Source organism: Panthera pardus, unplaced genomic scaffold (assembly GCF_024362965.1).
Source record: "Panthera pardus isolate Hobbes unplaced genomic scaffold, ASM2436296v1 HiC_scaffold_19, whole genome shotgun sequence".
NCBI classification, from domain to species: Eukaryota; Metazoa; Chordata; class Mammalia; order Carnivora; family Felidae; genus Panthera; species Panthera pardus.
Genome location: NW_026526754.1, coordinates 8,460,945 through 8,480,320, shown reverse-complemented (window position 1 = coordinate 8,480,320; position 19,376 = coordinate 8,460,945). Strand labels below are relative to the sequence as shown.

General features: G+C 46.7%; 1 protein-coding gene across 3 annotated transcripts in view; it reads right to left on the bottom strand.

The window, feature by feature from the left end:
- Positions 1 to 296: 296 nt before the first annotated feature.
- The window catches only part of CDH3 (cadherin 3), a 58,294-nt gene continuing 39,214 nt past the window's right edge, over positions 297 to 19,376 (bottom strand). For all 3 annotated transcript variants that reach the window (XM_019455450.2, XM_019455449.2, XM_019455448.2), the window contains 14 exons: positions 19,124 to 19,209; positions 17,897 to 18,022; positions 17,548 to 17,703; positions 17,311 to 17,455; positions 15,776 to 15,951; positions 14,981 to 15,109; positions 13,502 to 13,687; positions 11,908 to 12,149; positions 11,369 to 11,514; positions 10,394 to 10,618; positions 6,261 to 6,467; positions 3,772 to 3,902; positions 3,232 to 3,378; positions 297 to 1,214 (listed from right to left, as the gene is read on the bottom strand). In XM_019455450.2, coding sequence (XP_019310995.1) covers positions 1,005 to 1,214; positions 3,232 to 3,378; positions 3,772 to 3,902; positions 6,261 to 6,467; positions 10,394 to 10,618; positions 11,369 to 11,514; positions 11,908 to 12,149; positions 13,502 to 13,687; positions 14,981 to 15,109; positions 15,776 to 15,951; positions 17,311 to 17,455; positions 17,548 to 17,703; positions 17,897 to 18,022; positions 19,124 to 19,209 — 2,312 coding nt within the window. In that variant the 3' untranslated portion in view covers positions 297 to 1,004. The remainder of the gene's footprint in view (positions 1,215 to 3,231; positions 3,379 to 3,771; positions 3,903 to 6,260; positions 6,468 to 10,393; positions 10,619 to 11,368; positions 11,515 to 11,907; positions 12,150 to 13,501; positions 13,688 to 14,980; positions 15,110 to 15,775; positions 15,952 to 17,310; positions 17,456 to 17,547; positions 17,704 to 17,896; positions 18,023 to 19,123; positions 19,210 to 19,376) is intronic.

Below are 19,376 nucleotides of genomic sequence, written 5' to 3'. Positions count from 1 at the left end.
GTGAGTTTGAGCACCACGTTGGGTGGTTAAAAAAAAAAAAAAAAAAAAAGAATTTGTAGAGAGAGGGCAGGCTCACCCTCATCAGGCCTCCTCGGGCACGTACACAAATCCTGAGCTTCCTCCATCATCAGGACAAAGCTGGGTGAAGCCAGCAGGGTTAGATGTGCTCACTCCCCTTATAAAACTCTGAAAATTCTAAAAACCTCTGAATCGGACACCGAAGTAGGTGAATGGTATGGTATAGGACTCATAGGGCAATAAAATGGCAATAAAAAAAAGTTCACTCCCCAGGCACCTCTGGGAAAAATTCCTTTAATAAAAAAGTTGTAATACATTTACACGATTGTCATCACCCTTTTTCTACAACACTCAATAGGGAAAATAAAAAATAAAGGACAACCTAGTCGCGCTCAGTATAAAAACGCAGTAATTCATTCCAACAGGAGGCCTTATCGCCTGGAGAAGAGACACAAATCCATGAGGGCATGTAAGTTGAGCAGTTGAGGTCTGGACTTCTGGAGGAATCCAGAGGACAGCTGAAGACCCGCCTCTAACTTTTTGAAGACAGTATTTTAAAAAAAATTTAAAAAAAAAATCCAGGTTGTGATAAGAGGCCTCATTCTAAGGAGCTGGGTCCATTTCAGAGAAAACATCATCACTGGGTGGGTGGGGGGGGGGGGGGGTGCAAGGGGGTGGTCAGAGTCTGTCCAGTCTCAGGACATAGAGCCAGGCATTTTATGGCAGGTTATAGACTCCTGGAAATTTGGTCTCAGAAGCAACCCTGGCCTAGTCTGAGAGGTTTTCAGAAGTGAAATCAAACTGCCCATGGCCCTCTATTCTGAAAGGCTCAGAAACCACCCCTTAATGTCAGACTTGACACCTCTCTCCTCCAAGTTGCTAAGGCCACTTCTTGACAAGCTCCCAAGTTCTTGGCTGAGGAGAGGACTCAGGCTCCTTGGAAATGCCCCTGCGGCCCACCTTTAGCCCGGGTCCTGTTGGAAGGCCTAGTCGTCCTGGCCACCACCATACATGTCTGCCAGCTTCTTGAAGCGACTGCCCCACTCGTTCAGATAGTCATAGTCTTGGTCCTGGTCAGAGGCTGAGGAGGTGAGGGAGCTCAGGGACGCGGCATCAGAGCCGCTGCCCTCGTAGTCAAACACCAGCAGGGAGTCGTAGGGCGGGGCTGTGGGGTCCGTGTTTGCCGCCTTCAGGTTCTGTGGCGACAAGAGCAGGTGGTTAGGGGCGGCGGTCAGACACTCAGCAGCTGTGGGAGCTCGGGCAAGGTAGCTCACGCTGCCGAGCCTGCGTTTCCTCATCTGTGAAGACCTCTCTTTCCTCCATTCAGGTTTCAAGGGTGAAATGAAATAATGCACATGGATACTTAGCACTGAGCCCAGCATACAGCAGGTGCTCACTGTGGCAGGTCAAGAGCAGGGAGGAACTCTGAAACCAGACAGCTCGATTCAGAACTCAGACTTCACATACTAGTTTTGTGACCTTGGGCAAGCCCCTTTTTATCTCTAGGTGCTGTTTTTGTCTGGTCTCCAAAACGGGAGACTTCAAATAGTTTTAGAGGAATACACTAATACATGTAAATATATGTAAAGTGTGTATTAGAATAGTACCTGGCATATAGGGGAACATCATTTTCCTCATTTGTAAAATCAGGACGACAATAGGATTCCTTCCCTGCAGTCGATGTGGGGATTGAATGACAGGGTATTTGCAAACTATCTGACACAGAGACATTCTGGAAATGGTCTTCATTTAACTGGAGGAAAAAGTTCCAGGTATTTAGTCCCAAGGCATCTTTTCAAACCATCTGCTCTGAGCAACTTTCCCCAGATGCTTTTGTTTTTGCACAGCTCTCTCAAATATGCTCATGCTAAACAATAGAGTCTAACCACCAGGCTAGTTCTAGAAGGCAAGAAGGGGAAGCAGAAAGGTTCAAGCCAGAGTGAGGTATTTTGACAAGCCACTGGGCCCTCTGCCCATCATTGCTTCCCCAAACCCATCTATCTATCTTTCCTCCCTTCCTTCGTTCTTCCCTCCCTCTTACTGAGCACCTCTATTTTACAGAGCACCCAACTGGCTCAGTCAGTAGAGCAAGCAACTCTTGATCTAGGGGTCGTGAGTTCAAGCCCCACGTTGGGTGCAGAGCTTAAGGAAAAAAAAAGAAAGAAAAACCTCCATTTACTGCTAATGGGGTCCCAGGCTGTGAGAGGCTCCTATCATTTATTTCCTGTGTACCTAGGTCAGTGGTTATCACAACCATGCCTGTATATTTGATTTTAAGCTTGGGGAGCTTTAAAAAAATTGGAGTCTTAAAAAGAAATCCCTGGTTTCCAGGAATTGTTATTTTTCAAAATCCCACAGATGAATCAAATGTATGATCAGAATTAAGAACACTGGAGACACTCAGCTATTATCAACAATAACTATCATAACCTAATAAATGCCAGGGGTACCTGGGTGGCTCAGTTGGTTAGGCGTCCAACTTCAGCTCAGGTCATGATCTCACGGTTTGTGAGTTTGAACCCTGTGTTGGGCTCTGTGCCGACAATGCAGAGCCTGGAGCCTGCTTAGAGTTCTGTGTCTTCTTCTCTTTCTGACCCTCCCCACCTTATCCTCTGTCTCTCTCTCAAAAATGAATAAACATTAAACAAATTTTTAAATAAAATAAAATAAATGCTACATGCCAGGCCAGTGGTTCCTAGACTCAAATTACTTGGGAATATTTTAAAAATTCTGAAGCCCAGGCCATATCCAGATCAATTAAATCACAATCTCCATGGGGAGTCAGAAACGTCAGTAGTTTTTTAAGTTCCCCAGGAGATTTCAATGTTTGGGAACTACTGTTCTAGGTGCTTACTCATCTGACCCTTAAAGTGACCTATAACAGCGGGTCCCCAACTCTGTTCCACATTGGGATCAGCTGGGATCTTTAAAAATTTAAACCCAGGTAGTCTGGCTGCACAGTTTTCAACTGTTATGTGTGTTGCATAAATGAATAAATTATTCTTAACCTACTGTTAACCACTCTGCAACTTAGGGTTTTATGGAGGAGAAAACAGAAGCCCAGACGTTAGCCAAATGTCAGGAGATCACACAGCTGGTTGGCAGGGGAGCCAAGATTTGAACCTAGAGCCAAGACTCCAAGCCCATGCTTTTTTTCCCATGCTGCTGGTGCTTGAATCAAGGGCTCCCCTTGGCTGGCCCCCTATGCCTCACCTCGATGATGAAGTTCCCAATCTCATCTGGGTTGGCTGGACGTGGACGGTACATGGGTGTGGGGATGAAGGACGGCGCCACATCATTGCGGAGAACGACCTCAGGCCGGGCCTCCAGACCACGGTGGAGTTGGGTGATGTCATAGTCCTTCATGAAAGTCAAGGACAGCATGGGGTTGAGAAGTGAACTCCTCCACCATTTGTATGTCATCCCATTTCCCTGCCACTTGGATGTTCCGGTTCATGGGTAGGTCTTAAAAGATAGCCTTTGTCAGATATTTCTGAAAGCCCTTGTTCCCACAGCTCCTCCTCCAAAATTAAGCACAGGCTCAAGGTCACCTTAGCTGGGGCCAAAGGGACTACAGCAGTAGACCAGACACCCTCTCAGAAGAGAAGAGGTATCAATCTTACATGAAGATGGATGCTTTAGGCCAGAGTCTGGTCAACGTAGCTAATATGGTTAGTTGGTTAACCCAACCATCCCTGCCAGTGGCCCTGGAGGCATCCATTTCCCAACACTTAGACCTTCCCACTGCCTCACCTGGTCCTCCTCACCACCTCCCTCTTCGCCATAGTAGAAGACATTGTCACGAGTGTCATCTTCTGGGAGCAGAAGGGGCTCCTTGACCTTCCTCTTCTTCCTCACCAACAGGAGGAGGACCAGCAGGAGAACTGCAAGAGTTAGGGAGTGTGAATATTCACCCCCCACAACCACGGAGCTGGCCAATAGCCCCAAACCCTTAGCGCCCCATCTAATTTTAGACCCCTTCACTCCGCAGCCAGGGTTGAAAACACTTCAGTGGCTCCCCTGCACCTAGGAAAACCCCTAACTCCTTATCAAAGTGTACCGGATTGGCCCCTGTCTTTCTCCACACATCTACACCCCCACGTGGGTCTGGTCACATTTCCCTCCTTGGAGTTCCTCAAATAACACCTAGCAGTTTACCACTTCAGGAGTTTCATGTGGGCTTTTCTCATCTGGAACATTTTGTACACATGGCTCTCACCCTTCAGGCCTCAGTCTACTATCCCCTCCTCCTAGCAGCAAACTGACTTCATTCCCCCACCAACAATTCTGTACCATTTATTGTCAGTCTTCCCTTATCGGTGATACTGGTCCTCAAGGAAACACTCCTCTATGGGGATGGGAATCTCCTAGCAGATGTTACTTTTCAACAAGACTCTTTTTCAGTCCCCAGTGACCCCTACATTAGCCACAGATTTTAAGTTAAAAAGCGAGACAGTGAAACTCTGATATGGTGCAGTAATTTGAACTTAGGTGCAAATACTATTTTGGTATTTCAAGAGAGGAACTTAGCTTTTAGTAATATGGTTTGAAAGGTTGGCAGGCCATGTGGACATGGGAGTATTGGCCAACTAATGCCTAGCTGTTCTCCCTAATGCCAGGACTACCCCCAGCTGATCCCATATGAAGAAGCGACCCCAGGGTCTTCTCTGTGGCTGTCCAATGTGAGAGGATACACCCACCATTTAGCTTTAGCACTTTTTTTGGCCTGTTTACACAATTCCTGTCCATCTCTGACCAGTCAAAACAGACCTAGCCTTCTTGGGGAGTCTGTGGGGTTATCAGCATGCACACCCTATGTGGGCCAGACTGTAATCTTTGCCTCCCCTTTTCCTCCTGAGTCTGGGGAAAGGCAGGAAGGAGGTGAAGTGGACTTCTCACCGGCACCAAAGTTACGTGTCTGCCTACTGATATCTCCATTTGGACCGTCTGGCAATTCTCTTCCCATGATCCTTTCCAAACTGGCTAATGGAAACTCCAGTTTCTACTTGTTTGGGCATTAGAATCATTGATGGTTCTTTTCTTCATACCACATATGAATCTGAATAGATTCTGCCTTGAAATACAACCACCTCTCACCATCTCACTCCTAGAATATGGCAATAGCTCCTTAATAGTCTCCCTGTCTCCACCCTTACCCCTGTACAGTCTGTTTACTGGGAATCCTATAAAATTCAAGTCAAATCACATCACTGCTTTGCTCTAAACCTTCTGATGACTTCTCATTTCACCACATCCTCACAATAGCCTACAAGGCCCAACAGGATGCTCTGCCACAACCATCACCTCTCTGACTTCATCTCGTACTTTTTTCCCTTTTGCTTTTTCCACTCCAGCAATTTATTGTTTCCACACACCAAGCACAGTGCTGCCTTAGGGCCTTTGCACTTGTTGTTCCTGAGATAGCTGCACGATTTGCTGCCTCACCCTTTTCAGGTCTTTACTCGAATGTGCCTTCTCACCAACGCCTTTCTCACCCATCCTACTTAAGATGGCAGACCTCCTCACTCCACTTCTTTTTCTCCATACCAATACCTATTTCTCTGCCAGATGATTTACTGTCTGCTCTCTGCATGCAAAGTAAGCTCCATGAGGGCACAGAGTGGTCTGTGTTATAAAATGCTGCACCCCCAGCGCTGAAACAGTGCTTAGAGCACAGTATGTGGATTCGTTAAAGTTTGCCCTTGTTGAATTCGTACCGGATTGTGTTTCTGTGTAAGGAATTCAGAGGGTAGAAAAAACAAAGGTGATAGGTGCTACCTTTAAAGAACTTAGCTTGTAACTAAACACTTCTGCCCACTAGACTCGTGACTCTCAAACTCTAGCATACATCAGAACCCGTGCTGGGCTTGTTAAAACACAGGTTACTGGGTCTTACCCCTAAGTTTCTGAATCAATGGGTCAGGAGTGGGCCTGAGAACTGGCCTTTTTAACAAGTTCCTGGGTAATTCTAATGTCGTTGGTCTGAAGATCATACTTTCAGAACCACTGCTCTAGCCTCTAGATGACATGACAGTCGGGCTGGGTCTGTTCACGACTGTATCCCCAAAGCCTGGCACATTCCAGAAGTTCCATCAACATCTATTGACTGAATGACACTCCTAGAATTAAGAGTATCAGGAACAGATATGCAATGTTGGGGATGTCTTAGTCCCAGCAGTCCAGGGTAGACCTGGGCCTTCTAACTACCCCATCCAGAGAGGGGAGAGGGCACGGGTACTCACGCAGCAGAGCCAGGACAGCCCCCAGGACCGGGAGGAGGAAGCCCCCCTTCCAGGGTTTGGGGCAGGTCTCCACATGGCCGTGGCAGTCACACACCGTGGCCCTGATCACTGTGAGCTGTTCCTTGTTGCCATGGTCAGATAGAGAAAGGTGCACATTGTATGTGTCTTGCTTCAGGAACTTCTTCAAGGACAGGGCCACTGTGTTTCCTGGAGTGGACAGATAACATTCACCCTGGGAGACCCCCAAGTGGAACTGGGCAGATCATGTTGGAGGTCTGAGGAGACAGCCTCTACATCTGGGCAACAGGGAGAAATATCCCAAAAGCACACTTATGTCAAGTGTTAAAAGTTGATATTTGGCCAAAGCCAAATATGCACCATCATGGAAAGAATTACTGGAATAGGAAAATTTATTTATTGGGGCACCTGGGTGACTCAGTCAGTTAAGCATCTGACTCTTGATTTTAGCAAAAGTCATGATCTCGCAGCCTGTGGGTGTAGGCCCTTGTGTCAGGCTCTGTGCTGACAGCATGGAGCCTGCTTGGGATTCTCCTTCTCTCTCTGCCCCTCCCCTTCTCACACTCCTTGTCTGCCCCCTCCCCTCTCTCAAAAGAAATAAACCTAAAATTTTTAAAAATAAGGGAAAAGAAATTCATCATTTTCCCCCTTAAAATCAATACACTATTTTTAAAATAACGAAGTTTTTTAAAAAGTCATGTCATGCAAGGCCAAAAATTTCTCAGCACCATTAGCTGCTAGACTGTTCTCTGCCTCAAAAAAGAATACATTGGAATAAATTCTTTCTGAGAGATAATTAACTCATGAACCATTAGATCATGACCTGAGCTGAAGTCAGAGACTCAACTGACTCAGCCACCCGGGCACCCCTCAAGCCATTTTTAGTTCAAAGTTTCTGCATGGGGTGCCTGGGTGGCTCAGTCGGTTAAGCGTCTAACTTCAGCTCAGGTCATGATCTCACAGTTCGTGAGTTCGAGCCCCGCGTCGGGCTCTTTGCTGACAGCTCAGAGCCTGAGCCTGTTTCTGATTCTGTGTCTCCCTCTCTCTCTGCCCCTTCCCAGCTCATGCTCTGTCTCTGTCTCAAAAATGAATAAAGCATTAAAAAAAATTAAAAAAAAAAGTTTATGCAGACTCTCTGGCCTCCTCCTAGCAAGATGGCTAGAAGGGAGAATTTGCCCTGTTCCAATTCAGCGATGGCAAGCAGAGAGGGAGCTCTGCAGGCTGAGAATTTAGTCTACTACATAGAGGCCAACATGGTGTGTTTCCCTGAAACATCCCTACCACCATCCTATCCCCATGCTGGATGGCGATTTCTCAGGTGCTGATGACAATGGTGGTGCCAGTGACTAAGCAGGCACTAACTGGGAGCCACGCCCTACTCTTCTCCACTACCACTTTAAGAGGCAGGTACTATTTTTTTTAATGTTTATTTACCTTTGAGAGAGAAAGGGGGGAGGGGCAGAGCAAGAGGGACAGAGGATCCAAAACAGGCTCCACTGACAGCAGAGAACCCAATGCAAGGCTCAAACTCATGGACTGTGAGATCATGACCTGAGCTGAAGTCTGACATTCAACTGACTGAGCCACCCAGGTGCCCCAAGAGGCAGGTACTATTATTCTGATTTTACAAATGCAGAAATTGAAGCTCAGAGAGGTCAAGTAACTAATGTGAGATCACACTGGGGTAGGGGATGGATTAACTCCCCTGACAACAAGGACATGATCAGTTAGAAAAACTAATCTAAGCTGAGGTGCCTGGGTGGCTCAGTTGGTTAAGCAGCCGACTTCAGCTCAGGTCATGATCTTGCAGTCCATGAGTTCGAGCCCCGCATCGGGCTCTGTGCTGACAGCTTGGCGCCTACAGCCTGATTCATATTCTGTGTCTCCCTCTCTCTCTGCCCCTTCCCCATTCGCACTCTGTTTTTAAAAAATGAATAAATGTTAAAAAAAAAAAAAAAAACAAACACAAAAACTTAAGGGGCCACTGGGTGGTGTCCGACTTTGGCTCATGTCATGATCTCACAGTTCCTGGGTTTAAGCCCTGTGTCAGGCACTATGCTGACAGCTCAGAGCCTGGAGCTTGTCTCGGATTCTGTGTCTTCCTCTCTCTCTCAGCCCCTCCCCTGCTTGTGCTTACTCTCTCTTTCAAAAATAAACAAACATACATTAAAAAAAAAAAAAAAAGGAAAGAGAAACTAACTTAAAACCAAGAACCAGGTATCAATACTATCACCAGGTGTTGGTACCAGTGGGCTTTGGTCATAATGCTCACACCTGACTGAACCAGATCTGTGATTGCTGCTGGGAAATAGTGGTGATGAATGAAGGTGGCTGTTCACACACCTACTGAGCACTGATGTACCAAACAACGTGTCTCTTGTGTCATCACTTAATCTTCACAATAACCGTATGGAAGTAGGTACACTTATCGGCACCATTCTACAGATAGGGATAACTGAGGAACAGTGAGGTTCAGTAGCTTGTCCATAATCATAAAGCTAGTAAATGGAGAAACTGGGTCTTGAACTAAGGCATTCTGGTTCCAGAGTCCATGCTCTATAAATGATAAGGTCAGGGATGGGGAAAAAATGGCTTCCAGGCCACAACGGGGTAACAGGAGACCAACTTGCACTCCTCAAAGGAAAGGTGCTGGTCATACACAACCAAATCACAGGAATCACAAAATTGAGATCATGTGGGTATCTGAAGCAGGTCTCCTGACCTTTCAGGGATAGGCTCAGCAGCAGTAATAGACACTGGACATATCCAAGTAGGATACATAGATAAATATCCTATTTATAGGGGCAGAACCTATAGATACTGGTTCCCCATTTCCTTCCTAGGGGACCTTAGCCCCAAGAGGAAAGGGGACACATTTTAAGCCAAAGTGAACAGTGTCTCTCCAGGGGCCTTCCTGGCACTTGAGGCTGGATCCACCTTTCTCACACACCCGGGTCCTCACCCACTTGATACCAAGTTAGACCCCTTTTCAGTCCTGTGACAACTAAAATACCATGACAGACTGAGAACCTCTGGGTGGATGGAAAGAGAAAGCACAGGGAGATGGATTGGAGCGGGGGTGTGGGGGAAAGGGACTGTGGCTTTAATTTCTGCTCCATACTTACCCACTCTGTGCCCTTGGGCATACTATTTAACCTCTCTGAGCCTCATTCTCATCTTTAAATAGGTATAAAAATACTGACCGCAGAAGGTGGTAGAAATATTACAGAAGGAAAGAAAAAGCATTTTGCATATTGTTCAATATGCATTCAATAAATGGTAGGAAGCAGAGATCTAATGATAAATCAGACTGTCTGGATCCAAATTCTGGTGGCCATCATTTTCTAGCCATAAAGCCTTTGGCAAGCTATTTAACCTTCTGTAAGCCTTGGTTTCGTCGTGTAGGATGGGTGCATACACATTTATGTGTGTTAATAGTACCTTCTTCACAGGGTTGTTGTGAGGATTAAGTCACCTAATCTATGAAGCATCTGAAGTGGTATAGTATATACCATATATAGTACATACCAGTGCTATACTAACACATAGTAAGTATGCTCACGACATGTCAGCTATTATCACTGCAGGAATCCTAGCTCTTTCATTATGTGATACTGAGAAAGCCACACCCTCTCTCTCCCCGCCTCAGTTTTTCCATCTGTACGGGAAGGTGGTTGGACAAGAACAGTCTTAAAGGGCTGCTGTGGATTTCCACAGGCTAACACAAAGTTAAAAAGTAGCCAAAGTGTTGAATGGTGTCTCTCCAACATTTTTGGTCTTTTTTTCCCTTTTTTTAAAAAGTAGGCTTATGCCCAGCATGGAGCCCTATGTGGGGCTTGAACTCATGATTCTGAGATCAAGAGTTGGATGCTTAGGGGTACCTGGGTGGATTCTCCTTTTCTCTCTCTTTTTGCTCCTCCCCCTCTGGTGCATGCTCGCTCTCTCTCTCAAAATAAATAAATAAACTTAAAAAAAAGTCAGATGCTTAACCAACTGAGCCACCCAGGCACCCATTGGTTGACGTCCTTAACTCAGTGACCCACAAGATGCTGGAATGTGTACAGGATCCCGGTATGGGGCAGACACCCACCTACTACCCACCACCACTCAATTACCTTTCTCATTGACCTCTGCTGTCCAGTAGATATCCGAGTCATGTGTGAGCTGGGCCTGGAAAGGGGAGGTGTGGGGGGACAGGTCCTTGTCCGTGATGTTCAGCACTTGGGGTACAGGGCTTTGGTTGCAGATAGTGATCTGTCGGGGCTCAGGGACCGGGCCATGGTCGTTGATGTCCATAAGTGTTAGCAGGAGGGTCCCAGTGCCAGTGGTGGGAGGGCTCCCTGTTCATAATTACACATAGGATCCTTTTAGTATCTGCCGTTGGTTGGAGTGATGAATGAGTGTTAAGCTCTCCTATGACCTATCCAATCAGCCCCAGGGAGGTTCCTTTTTACTGCCCAGCTGTAACTTTTCAAGACCTTCCATGCCCTGCCCTGGTCTCATCATAGATCAAACCAGTGATGGTAAATCCATGGCGGTTATGCCATCTTTCCCATAGCAGACATTACTAAGTGATCCTAGCACCCTTACAGCCACTTCATCCATATGGCCACTACCAATCTATCACAAAAGGAAACCTGCTGGCCATCTCAGGGCTGATGCAGTGTTTGCTAATGAGCTTTAGGGATGCTTCCCTTCAGAGTCCTGCGGGAACCTTTCATCTGCCTCCAGACCTTGCTTCACTGTGTCAAGCAGCAATGTCAAGTCACATCCTAACTCCCAATCCTGTCATGGTATGACATCACTAATCAATCATGGCACTTCCCAGGCAGCCCCTTTCAGTCAATCACAGGGCCAATTCTGGGCTCGGTGAACCACACACTTAGGCTAAAAGAAGTCATTCTCCTAACACTTGGGTCTTAGGGAAACCATAGCCAATCCTGGTCTTTGAAAGACTCCTCTCAAGTCCCCTTTGACCCTCCAGATTGGTTTGCTGACATCTTTCCCTGACACCATACACTGTGGAGGGGATGTGCTGTGTCATGGGCTCCAAAGGTACCCAAGTGGAGGGATTGGGAGGAAGCTCTCACCATCATCTGTGGCCAAGACCATGACTTCATAGACATTGTTCTTCACAAACCGTTCATCCTCACGGTCTAAAACCCCCGTGGCAGTGACCTGTCCACTGTCTGGGTCCATTGCTAGCCACCCTGCTGGGTCTCTGAGGATGTGGTAGCTGGAGTGGAAAAGTTGAAAAGAGTCATATCCAGAATACTTAGAATTCTGGTTGTCCTCCAAAGCCTACTCATTCAACTGGCAGATGCTGTTATGGGTCTCGGGGCTCCTAAGCAAGATCACATGAAGAATGCATCTCACCCCAAATGGAAGTGAGAGCGGCAGAAAGAGGGCCCAGCAGGGACACATGAGAGAGAGTGGGAATACCTGCCCCCTAGACCTCTGTTCAGAGTCTTCAGTGTTGGGGAGGGTAGGAAGGGAAGGTCCCGTGCGGGGATGATGTTCAAAATATTTAGCAATCTTTCTGGTAATGGGAGCAAATGCTGGCCGTAATAAATAACCCGTCCAATACTACTAATGCTTTTGGATGCATCTGAGCCCAGCTCCTGTGTACCTGATCTTCTGATTTCCCTCGTCAGGGTCCTGCGCAGTGTAGGTGCAGACAGACTCCCCGACAGAGATGCCCTCCTGGACCTCGATGACTTTGGAGGGTGGGACAAACACAGGTGCCTCATTCACATCCTCCACATGAACTACTATGGTGGCCGTGGAGGTTGGGAGCTTCACCACAAAGGGAGCCTCATTGGTCACTTCAACGTACAGGGTGTGTTGGTTTTTGGCCTCGAAGTCCAAGCCCTGAGAGAGAAGAGGAAGGAGAACCTGAGCCACCAATTTGTGAGGAGACCCCATGCAATGCTTTGAGGTCAGAAGGAAAGGGCCCACAGTGAGGGGCTCAAGGTTTCCAGGAACAGCAATGTTGCCCTTTCCATATAGCCTCCTGCACTTTGAGTGGACAGCCAGTGGGGCCTCTCAGACCACCCCTAAACCAGAAAGCCCTACAGTTGGTTCCCAACAGGGTGGTGGAGAAACTCGTGGAGGCCTTTCTGGTGATCCTAATGACTGGGGATGCCGCTGGCATTTATAGGCTGGGGCAGGGGAACCAAGAACTGTTCCACAGGCCGCGTGACTTGCCAATATCCCCCTGAACATTCATGTACTTGTGGGTGTGAAAAATCTGTTGATAATTCCAGTCTAGAACACGTTTTATGTATTTCTGGTGCAGTTTTAATATATATGACTTTTCTAGGAATGCAAGCTTCTGAGGGGAGCCTGTAATTTGATTTGTCCAGGCCCTTCCCAAAAGCTGTTTATTTGCTGTCCTGTAAAGATACCAGTATGACTTGTGGTGTGTATGAGCCGACAGAGTGACACGCAGCATCTGCTACAGTTGGATGAGTCTCCAAAGAGAGGCAAGTAACTGACCACCTTCATTGTGTTTTCTAGTATGTTCTCAGAAGCTTGCGTACAGAAATATCTTATTATCAGTAAATTTTCCTGTAAAATTCTTCTTTATTTCACAGTTAGGGCAATCTCTTTTTCTAGAAATTATGTAAGTTAGGTAAGTTTAATTATAAATGAAATTCATTTCACAATGTAAAAAGGGCATTACAAAGTTTTTGTTGAAAGAAGGAGATAGTTTTTAAAGTATTATATATAAAACTCTGCTTCTCAAACTAGGCCATTCTAAAAGCATCAATTTTATTCAAAGACTTTTTGAGAGACAACCATACCTCAAACTACTAAGTAACATAAAACATTTTGCTATGCAAAAACCTAGATATGTGTTATGGATTAAATGCAAAATTTGCAAGCATTCCAATAAAACAGAGCCTCTCTGTTTAAGAAGGCTGACTGGGGACAGCCACTGGACACCAGGATCTGGGAGGAGGAGCTCTACTCATCTGCCTTAATCAAATCAGTGACTCCCACCTGTTTTTTTGAAAGGAGTCCCTGGTTAAGATTTAGTTTGAACAAAGCAATACACTGACACAAGAGGGATGGGAAAGGGTCAGAAGCCACCAGCTTGCTGCACGCCCAGTTGAATGGTTCAAAGTAGGTGTCCCCAGGCAGATGATACCTCCTTTTCCCAGAGGCTGCAGACCTGACTGCCCCAGGTGTGGGCCTGTCTAAAGCCCAAAATGACTCACCTTCCTGGTTGTCAGAATGCCCTGGTTGCTCTCGGGGTGGGTGGTGATGGTAAAATGGTCCCCATCGTCACCTTCCAAGATGCGGTAGGTGGCGTGCCATGCGGGTGAGTTGGGGGCATCCAGATCAGTCACCGTCAGCCTCTGCACCTCGTGCCCCACCACGTTCTCAGGCACTTGGGCCTCGTACTGTTGGTGTGGGAAGCACAGCACAGTCAGAGCAGAGACTGAACACCCTGAGACCGTTCCACGCTTCACCAGCTATGGATCCTCCATGTGATTCCATGGGAGCTCCGTTCCATGCCGCTCACTCTTTCTGGGATCACCCAATACCACACACCAGGGTTTCAGGGCACACACAGATGCAGAATGTCCTGAGACTCAGCCTTCCAGCTTCTGGGACAGACCACAGGGATGGGGAGCCTACTATTCGTACATCCAGGGCCTACTACTCCAGTAATCGCACTGGTCTGGGTGCCCTAAACCCTGCCATGCCTAGCCACCTATCTAGCTGAGATCAGAAAGGTATGGAGAAGGTGGCAAGAGGGACTAGCTGCCTGATTGCTTTACGGCACTGAGCAGGAACTTTTTTGGAAGCTCTGGAGTAAGTGGCAAAAGTTGGGAACTTGGCTGCTCAGAACACATTTCTAATCAAGCCTAAATAATGTTCAGTAGCCAGAATTATCGAAGGATGGAAGGGGGGTGGTGGGTGTCATCTTGACTGGCACTGAATCCCCCGTCGCTGCAGGTGTACGAAGTATTCACTGGGTGAAGGTGGACAGGTATAGGTGTGAGGCAAATTATAAGTTTTCATAACAACACGGATTTTGTTCCTTTCTTTCCTCCTTCCTTCTTCCATTCTCTCTGTCTCTCCCTCTCTCTTTCTCTTGTAAAGTAACCTCTACCTCTAATGTGGGGCTAACAGTCACGACACCACGCTCAAGAGTCACAAGCTCCCCCTGACTGAGCCAGCCAGGGGCCCCTCAACAAAGATTTTCATATTAAGCACTTATGTACCAGGGATTGTGTTATGAACTGTACATAGATTATTTCATTTAAAACTCAGAACAATGCAGCAGGTATTACTATTATCTCCATTTCACAGATTAGGAAATAGGGCACAAAGAGGTTAGGTAGTTTGCCTCCGGTCTCACATCTAGTAAGCGGTGGCACAGGACTGGAAGCCATGTGGGCTGTTTCCAGAATTTCATGAGAAAGAAAAACCTCAGGGGCATCTGGGTGGCTCAGTCAGTTAAGTGGCTGACTCTTGATTTCGGCTCAAGTCATGATCTCACAGTTCAGGAGTTTGAGCCCTGCATGGGGCTCTGCACTGACAGTGCAGAACCTGCTAGGGATTCTCTCTCTGACCCTCCCCTGCTTGTGCGTGTGCTCACTTTCTCCCAAAATAAACAAACTTAGAAAAGAAAGAAAGCTCAGTCCTTCATCATCTGATGAGGAAAGAAGGACTGAAATCAAATTTACCTTCTGAGGATCAAACACAGGAGCATTGTCATTGGCATCGAGGATTTCCACTATGGCCACTGCTGTGGTGGTAGAACCATCTCCATCCATGTCTGTAGCCTGGATGGTCAGTGTGTACTCAGGGACTCTCTGGGGAGGAAAGGCAAGTTCAGGCCAAGAGGTCCCTCAGCCTGGGCTCACAGAGGCACAGCTCTGGATATACGTGGAAGGAAGGGGAATGTTTCCCCTTCTCACAGTGCTCTCTTGAATCCCTGCCCCACTACTCACCCATGGCAGAAAAGAACAGAGGCAAAGGGTGGAGGGGGAGGGGAAACACAGAACTAAATCGTTCTCCTGGGCCAACTGTGGGGTGGAGCCTGGGGATTGCCCCCTGACCCCGGGCTGATACAGAATGGGAGCTTTGAGTGGGGATTCGGGTAAAGGTATTAATTAGGAAACAGTAGGCAGCTCCAATATCCATGGAGCTAATTCTACTTTGTAGCACACAAGGGACAAATTGGGCAACGTGCATGCTAAGTGAGCCATTCCGAGAGGAAATGAGAAAACCTACAGAAAATATCAAACGCTTGCATTTTACAGCTGCCTCCTCAGCCTTAACGAGATCATTTGGCAGCAGGCCATTGGCCCAAGAGAGCTGTGGGACATCAACATGGGAACACAGCAGCAGCCATTCCCAGCTGACTTGGATTCTCACTGCTCCACCTTGGGCTTTGGAGGCTTGGCTTCGGCTCTTGAATGTCAGGCCCCGGCCTGAGAAAGCCTGGGTAGGCGGCACTTTCCCTAAGGGCCACTCACCTCCCGGTCCAGGCCACTGGAGATGACGCTGATGGTACCCGTGCTCCGGTGGACGGTGAACATGAGGTCATGTGGGTCCTTTGGCTCTTGGCTATGGATAGAGTAAGCAACCACCCCATTGTAGGTGTTGATGGCATCGTCCTCATCTGTGGCTGTCACCTGCATCACAGAAGTGCCTGAAGGGGAGAAGGAATGAGTGAGCACCCTTCTCTCCCAGCTCCGATTACAGCATTGCCTACTTCTGGAACTATGAGAGGCTCCACCTTGGACCCATCCTCTACTTTGTGGCCGATTGCTAGGTGTCCTTTTTCCTTTCTCTGCTTCTTTCTTAAAAACAAAATGCTCATCATCATTTTAAGCTGAGCACAAGGTCTGCCTGGAACAAAGATTATTTCCTATCCCTTCTTGTAGCTAGCTGTGGCCTTGAGACTAAATTCTGACAAATGGGATATACGACTTTGGGAGAAGTGTTTTTCTGAGTATGGGGCTTATTCTTCCCATCGCTTCCCTCCTTCCAGGTGTAATGGTTGGAACTCCAGGAGCAACCACAAAGTAATCTTGGAAATAAAGCCCCAATAGCAGAGCAATGAGAGAGAAGGAGCCTAGGTCTCCAACACTGCAAAGCACAATCTAGTCTTGATTGTCCACCTCTAGATTTCCTGAATATAAGGAGAAAGTAAGGTTTCATCTCATTTAAGGTCCTGTTCTTCTTTGGGGGATTTCTGTATTGGCAGCATAACCAATTCATACTTCTCAAATCTTCCACAACTCAGAGAGGAAGGAAGAGGAGAACCCCTCCCCACCAGCATCGGTTTTTGAGGTCATTATGTGTTATATCCAATCTTCACAATTATGAGTAATATAATTCCCATTTTCAGATGTGAAGATTGAGGCTCAGAGATCATGAACTTGCCCAGGGTCACAGAAAAAGAGGTCACATGTAAAGAGGCAAATCAAGATTCAAATCTAGATCTTTGTAGCTCTAAAGCTAGTGGTTCCCAAACCTGAAGCTTCTGGGAAACTTTTAAATATACAGATTGCAAAGCTGTATATTTAAGATCATCCTTATTCAGGGATCTTGGGATAGAGTAGGGGGAATCTGAATTTTTAAAGATTTTTGCTTTATTTTTGTTTTTAAATTTTTAATTTATTTTTTTAGAGAATGTGTGTGCAAGTGGGGGAGAGTGTTGGAGGAAAGAAAGAGAGGGAGAAGGAGAGAGAGAGGGAGAAAGAAAGAATCTTAAGCAGGCTACATGCTCAGCTGGATGCAGGGCTCAATCCCACAACCCTGGCATCATGACCTATGCTGAAACCTAGAGTGGGATGCCCACCCTACTGAGCCACCCAAGCACCCCAGGAATCTGATTTTTTAAGATTATCCCAGGTGATCTGATATACAGCCAAGGAAATCAAGTATGGAGGGTTTCTCCAGCCTTTAACGGTCTTGGCTGACTTCCAGATGGTTCTAGAAGTTGACCCAAGGCTATGTCTGGGACTAGCAGACCTCTCTAGGTGTCCCCTCCCAGTCCTCTTACCGGGTAGTACCCCTTCCAAGACGCTCCCTCTGAAAACATCCTGGGTGAACTTGGGCTTGTGGTCGTTCTGGTCAGTTACAATGATGGAGATGTTCATGGGGTCTTCCACTGAGGCACCGTTCTCTGATACAGCGTGGCCAAAGAGCTGTGGGTGCACAGGTCCAGGGTCAGCCTGACCCCACCCCTCCCCACCTGGCAACGGGGCCCTGCTTTTGTTGGATGCTCCAGATTACCTACCTCATACTTCGCAATCTTCTCCCGGTCCAGCGGCTTATTCAACAACAACCAGCCTGTTTCCTTCTCTATGGTGAAGACACCCTCAGGGGGGCTGTCTGCTCCAGGGCCTGTGATGCTGTAGAAAATCTTGGTGCCTCTGTCCTTATTAGATTTGAGCTGGAAGCACAAGAAAATAGCTGACAAAGTGACAAATCTCTCACGACTGCCAACAAAAGTGAGGAGAGGTGAAGCCTTATCAGAAACTGTTCCCAGTACAGAAGCTTTCAGGGTCAAGAAACCTTATAGTAAGGCCTTTGGATGAGGGTCCCTGTACCCACCAGTGACTCCCTGGGAGAAAGCACAGTCATACCTGATTGAGCTTCTGGGGGAAGGGACCCTTGCCATTCTCAGAGACGGATATTGGTGGAACCACCCATTCTCTCTTGCGTCTTCGTAAGATACGGTTGGATGGGGAGATCTTCAATGGTTTCCTCTCCTGCAAGGAGAGAAGACCCCTTAACCCAGACACGCAAACAGCTGGAAGATACTCGACATCCTCTCACTTACAGACATTAAGGGTGAGGAGGGAGACCTAAATAGGTTTATTGCACAAGACAAATTGAAAAGAATCCTAAGTGTTTATTTACAGAGAACCAATTAAATACACTAGAATATATCCATCTAGTGGAACTGCTATACAGCTCTAAAAATTAGGAATGAATGAAAAAGAACAAAGTTGACCTACAGTATAACTAATTAAACTACAGTATAGTTTAGTATTTTATTTAACAACTTACATAATTAGTATGTACCAGCTTTTGTGTATAAGTGTAGCAAAATAAAGCCACATATTCATAGTGGCTTATATGTAAACAAAACCTATTTTTAGATGCAGAAAGAAAGTGCATACATGTAAATAATATATCTTTTTGCATAAAAGAGAGGAGAAAAAAGTATTTTTAGATCTGTAAATATATAAAATACATAACATATGTTTAATATAAATATAGAATATATAAATAAACTTCAAAAGGAAAAATAACTGGTAACAGTGGTTATCTGTGTATTCTCTTGGAAAGGGCATTAGGTAAATGCAGAGAAACAAAAGGAGGTTATTCACTGTGTAACTTTTTAATATTTTAAAATTGTTGAGCCACATGGATATATTAGCTATTCAAAAAATTAAAAGAAAGAAATGTGGCTGAGTGCCTCAGGTCTGTCTTCCCAGAGGCTCATGGGATGTTCATGGGGTCTTGAATCATCTTCCCTTGGGGTTTAGCAAGATGATATGGGAAAGAAGGAAAGGGTGATGGGAAAGGGAATGCGAGGGGCAAAAGGTACTGGGCCATGGTTCACAAGGCAGTTCTTTGCCCCACTGGCAGGACTCTCTGGCGCCCCTAATGGAAGGGTGCAGGCATTACCCTGCTTAGATCAGTAGCCACGCCCATAGGTGTGAGCAAACTGAGGGCTAACACTGCCTCTTCTGAAGGGGTAACATGGTTCATAACCCAGCAACCTCGAACTCCTGGCCAGCAGCAAGCTGGGCATGCACAGAGAACATCTTCCTTCCTCCTGGCAGGTGCACGTGGTATCTTACCTGGAGTGTTCTACCATTCAGCACAGCGAAGTCACCATCAGTGCTAAGCAGGGCTGACTCTTGCCCAGGGCAGTCCACGAAAATCACTGTGGGTAAGACAGAAACAGAGTATTAGGAAGAAGAAGGCTTCCGGAAGCTACCCTAGTGGAAGCAACACCTGACGACAGCCTCCTGGCTGGATCAAAGATGGTTTCAAGCCACTGCAGGAGACCTGGCTTTGGTCTCCATTATAATCAAATACAAGTTTCAGATG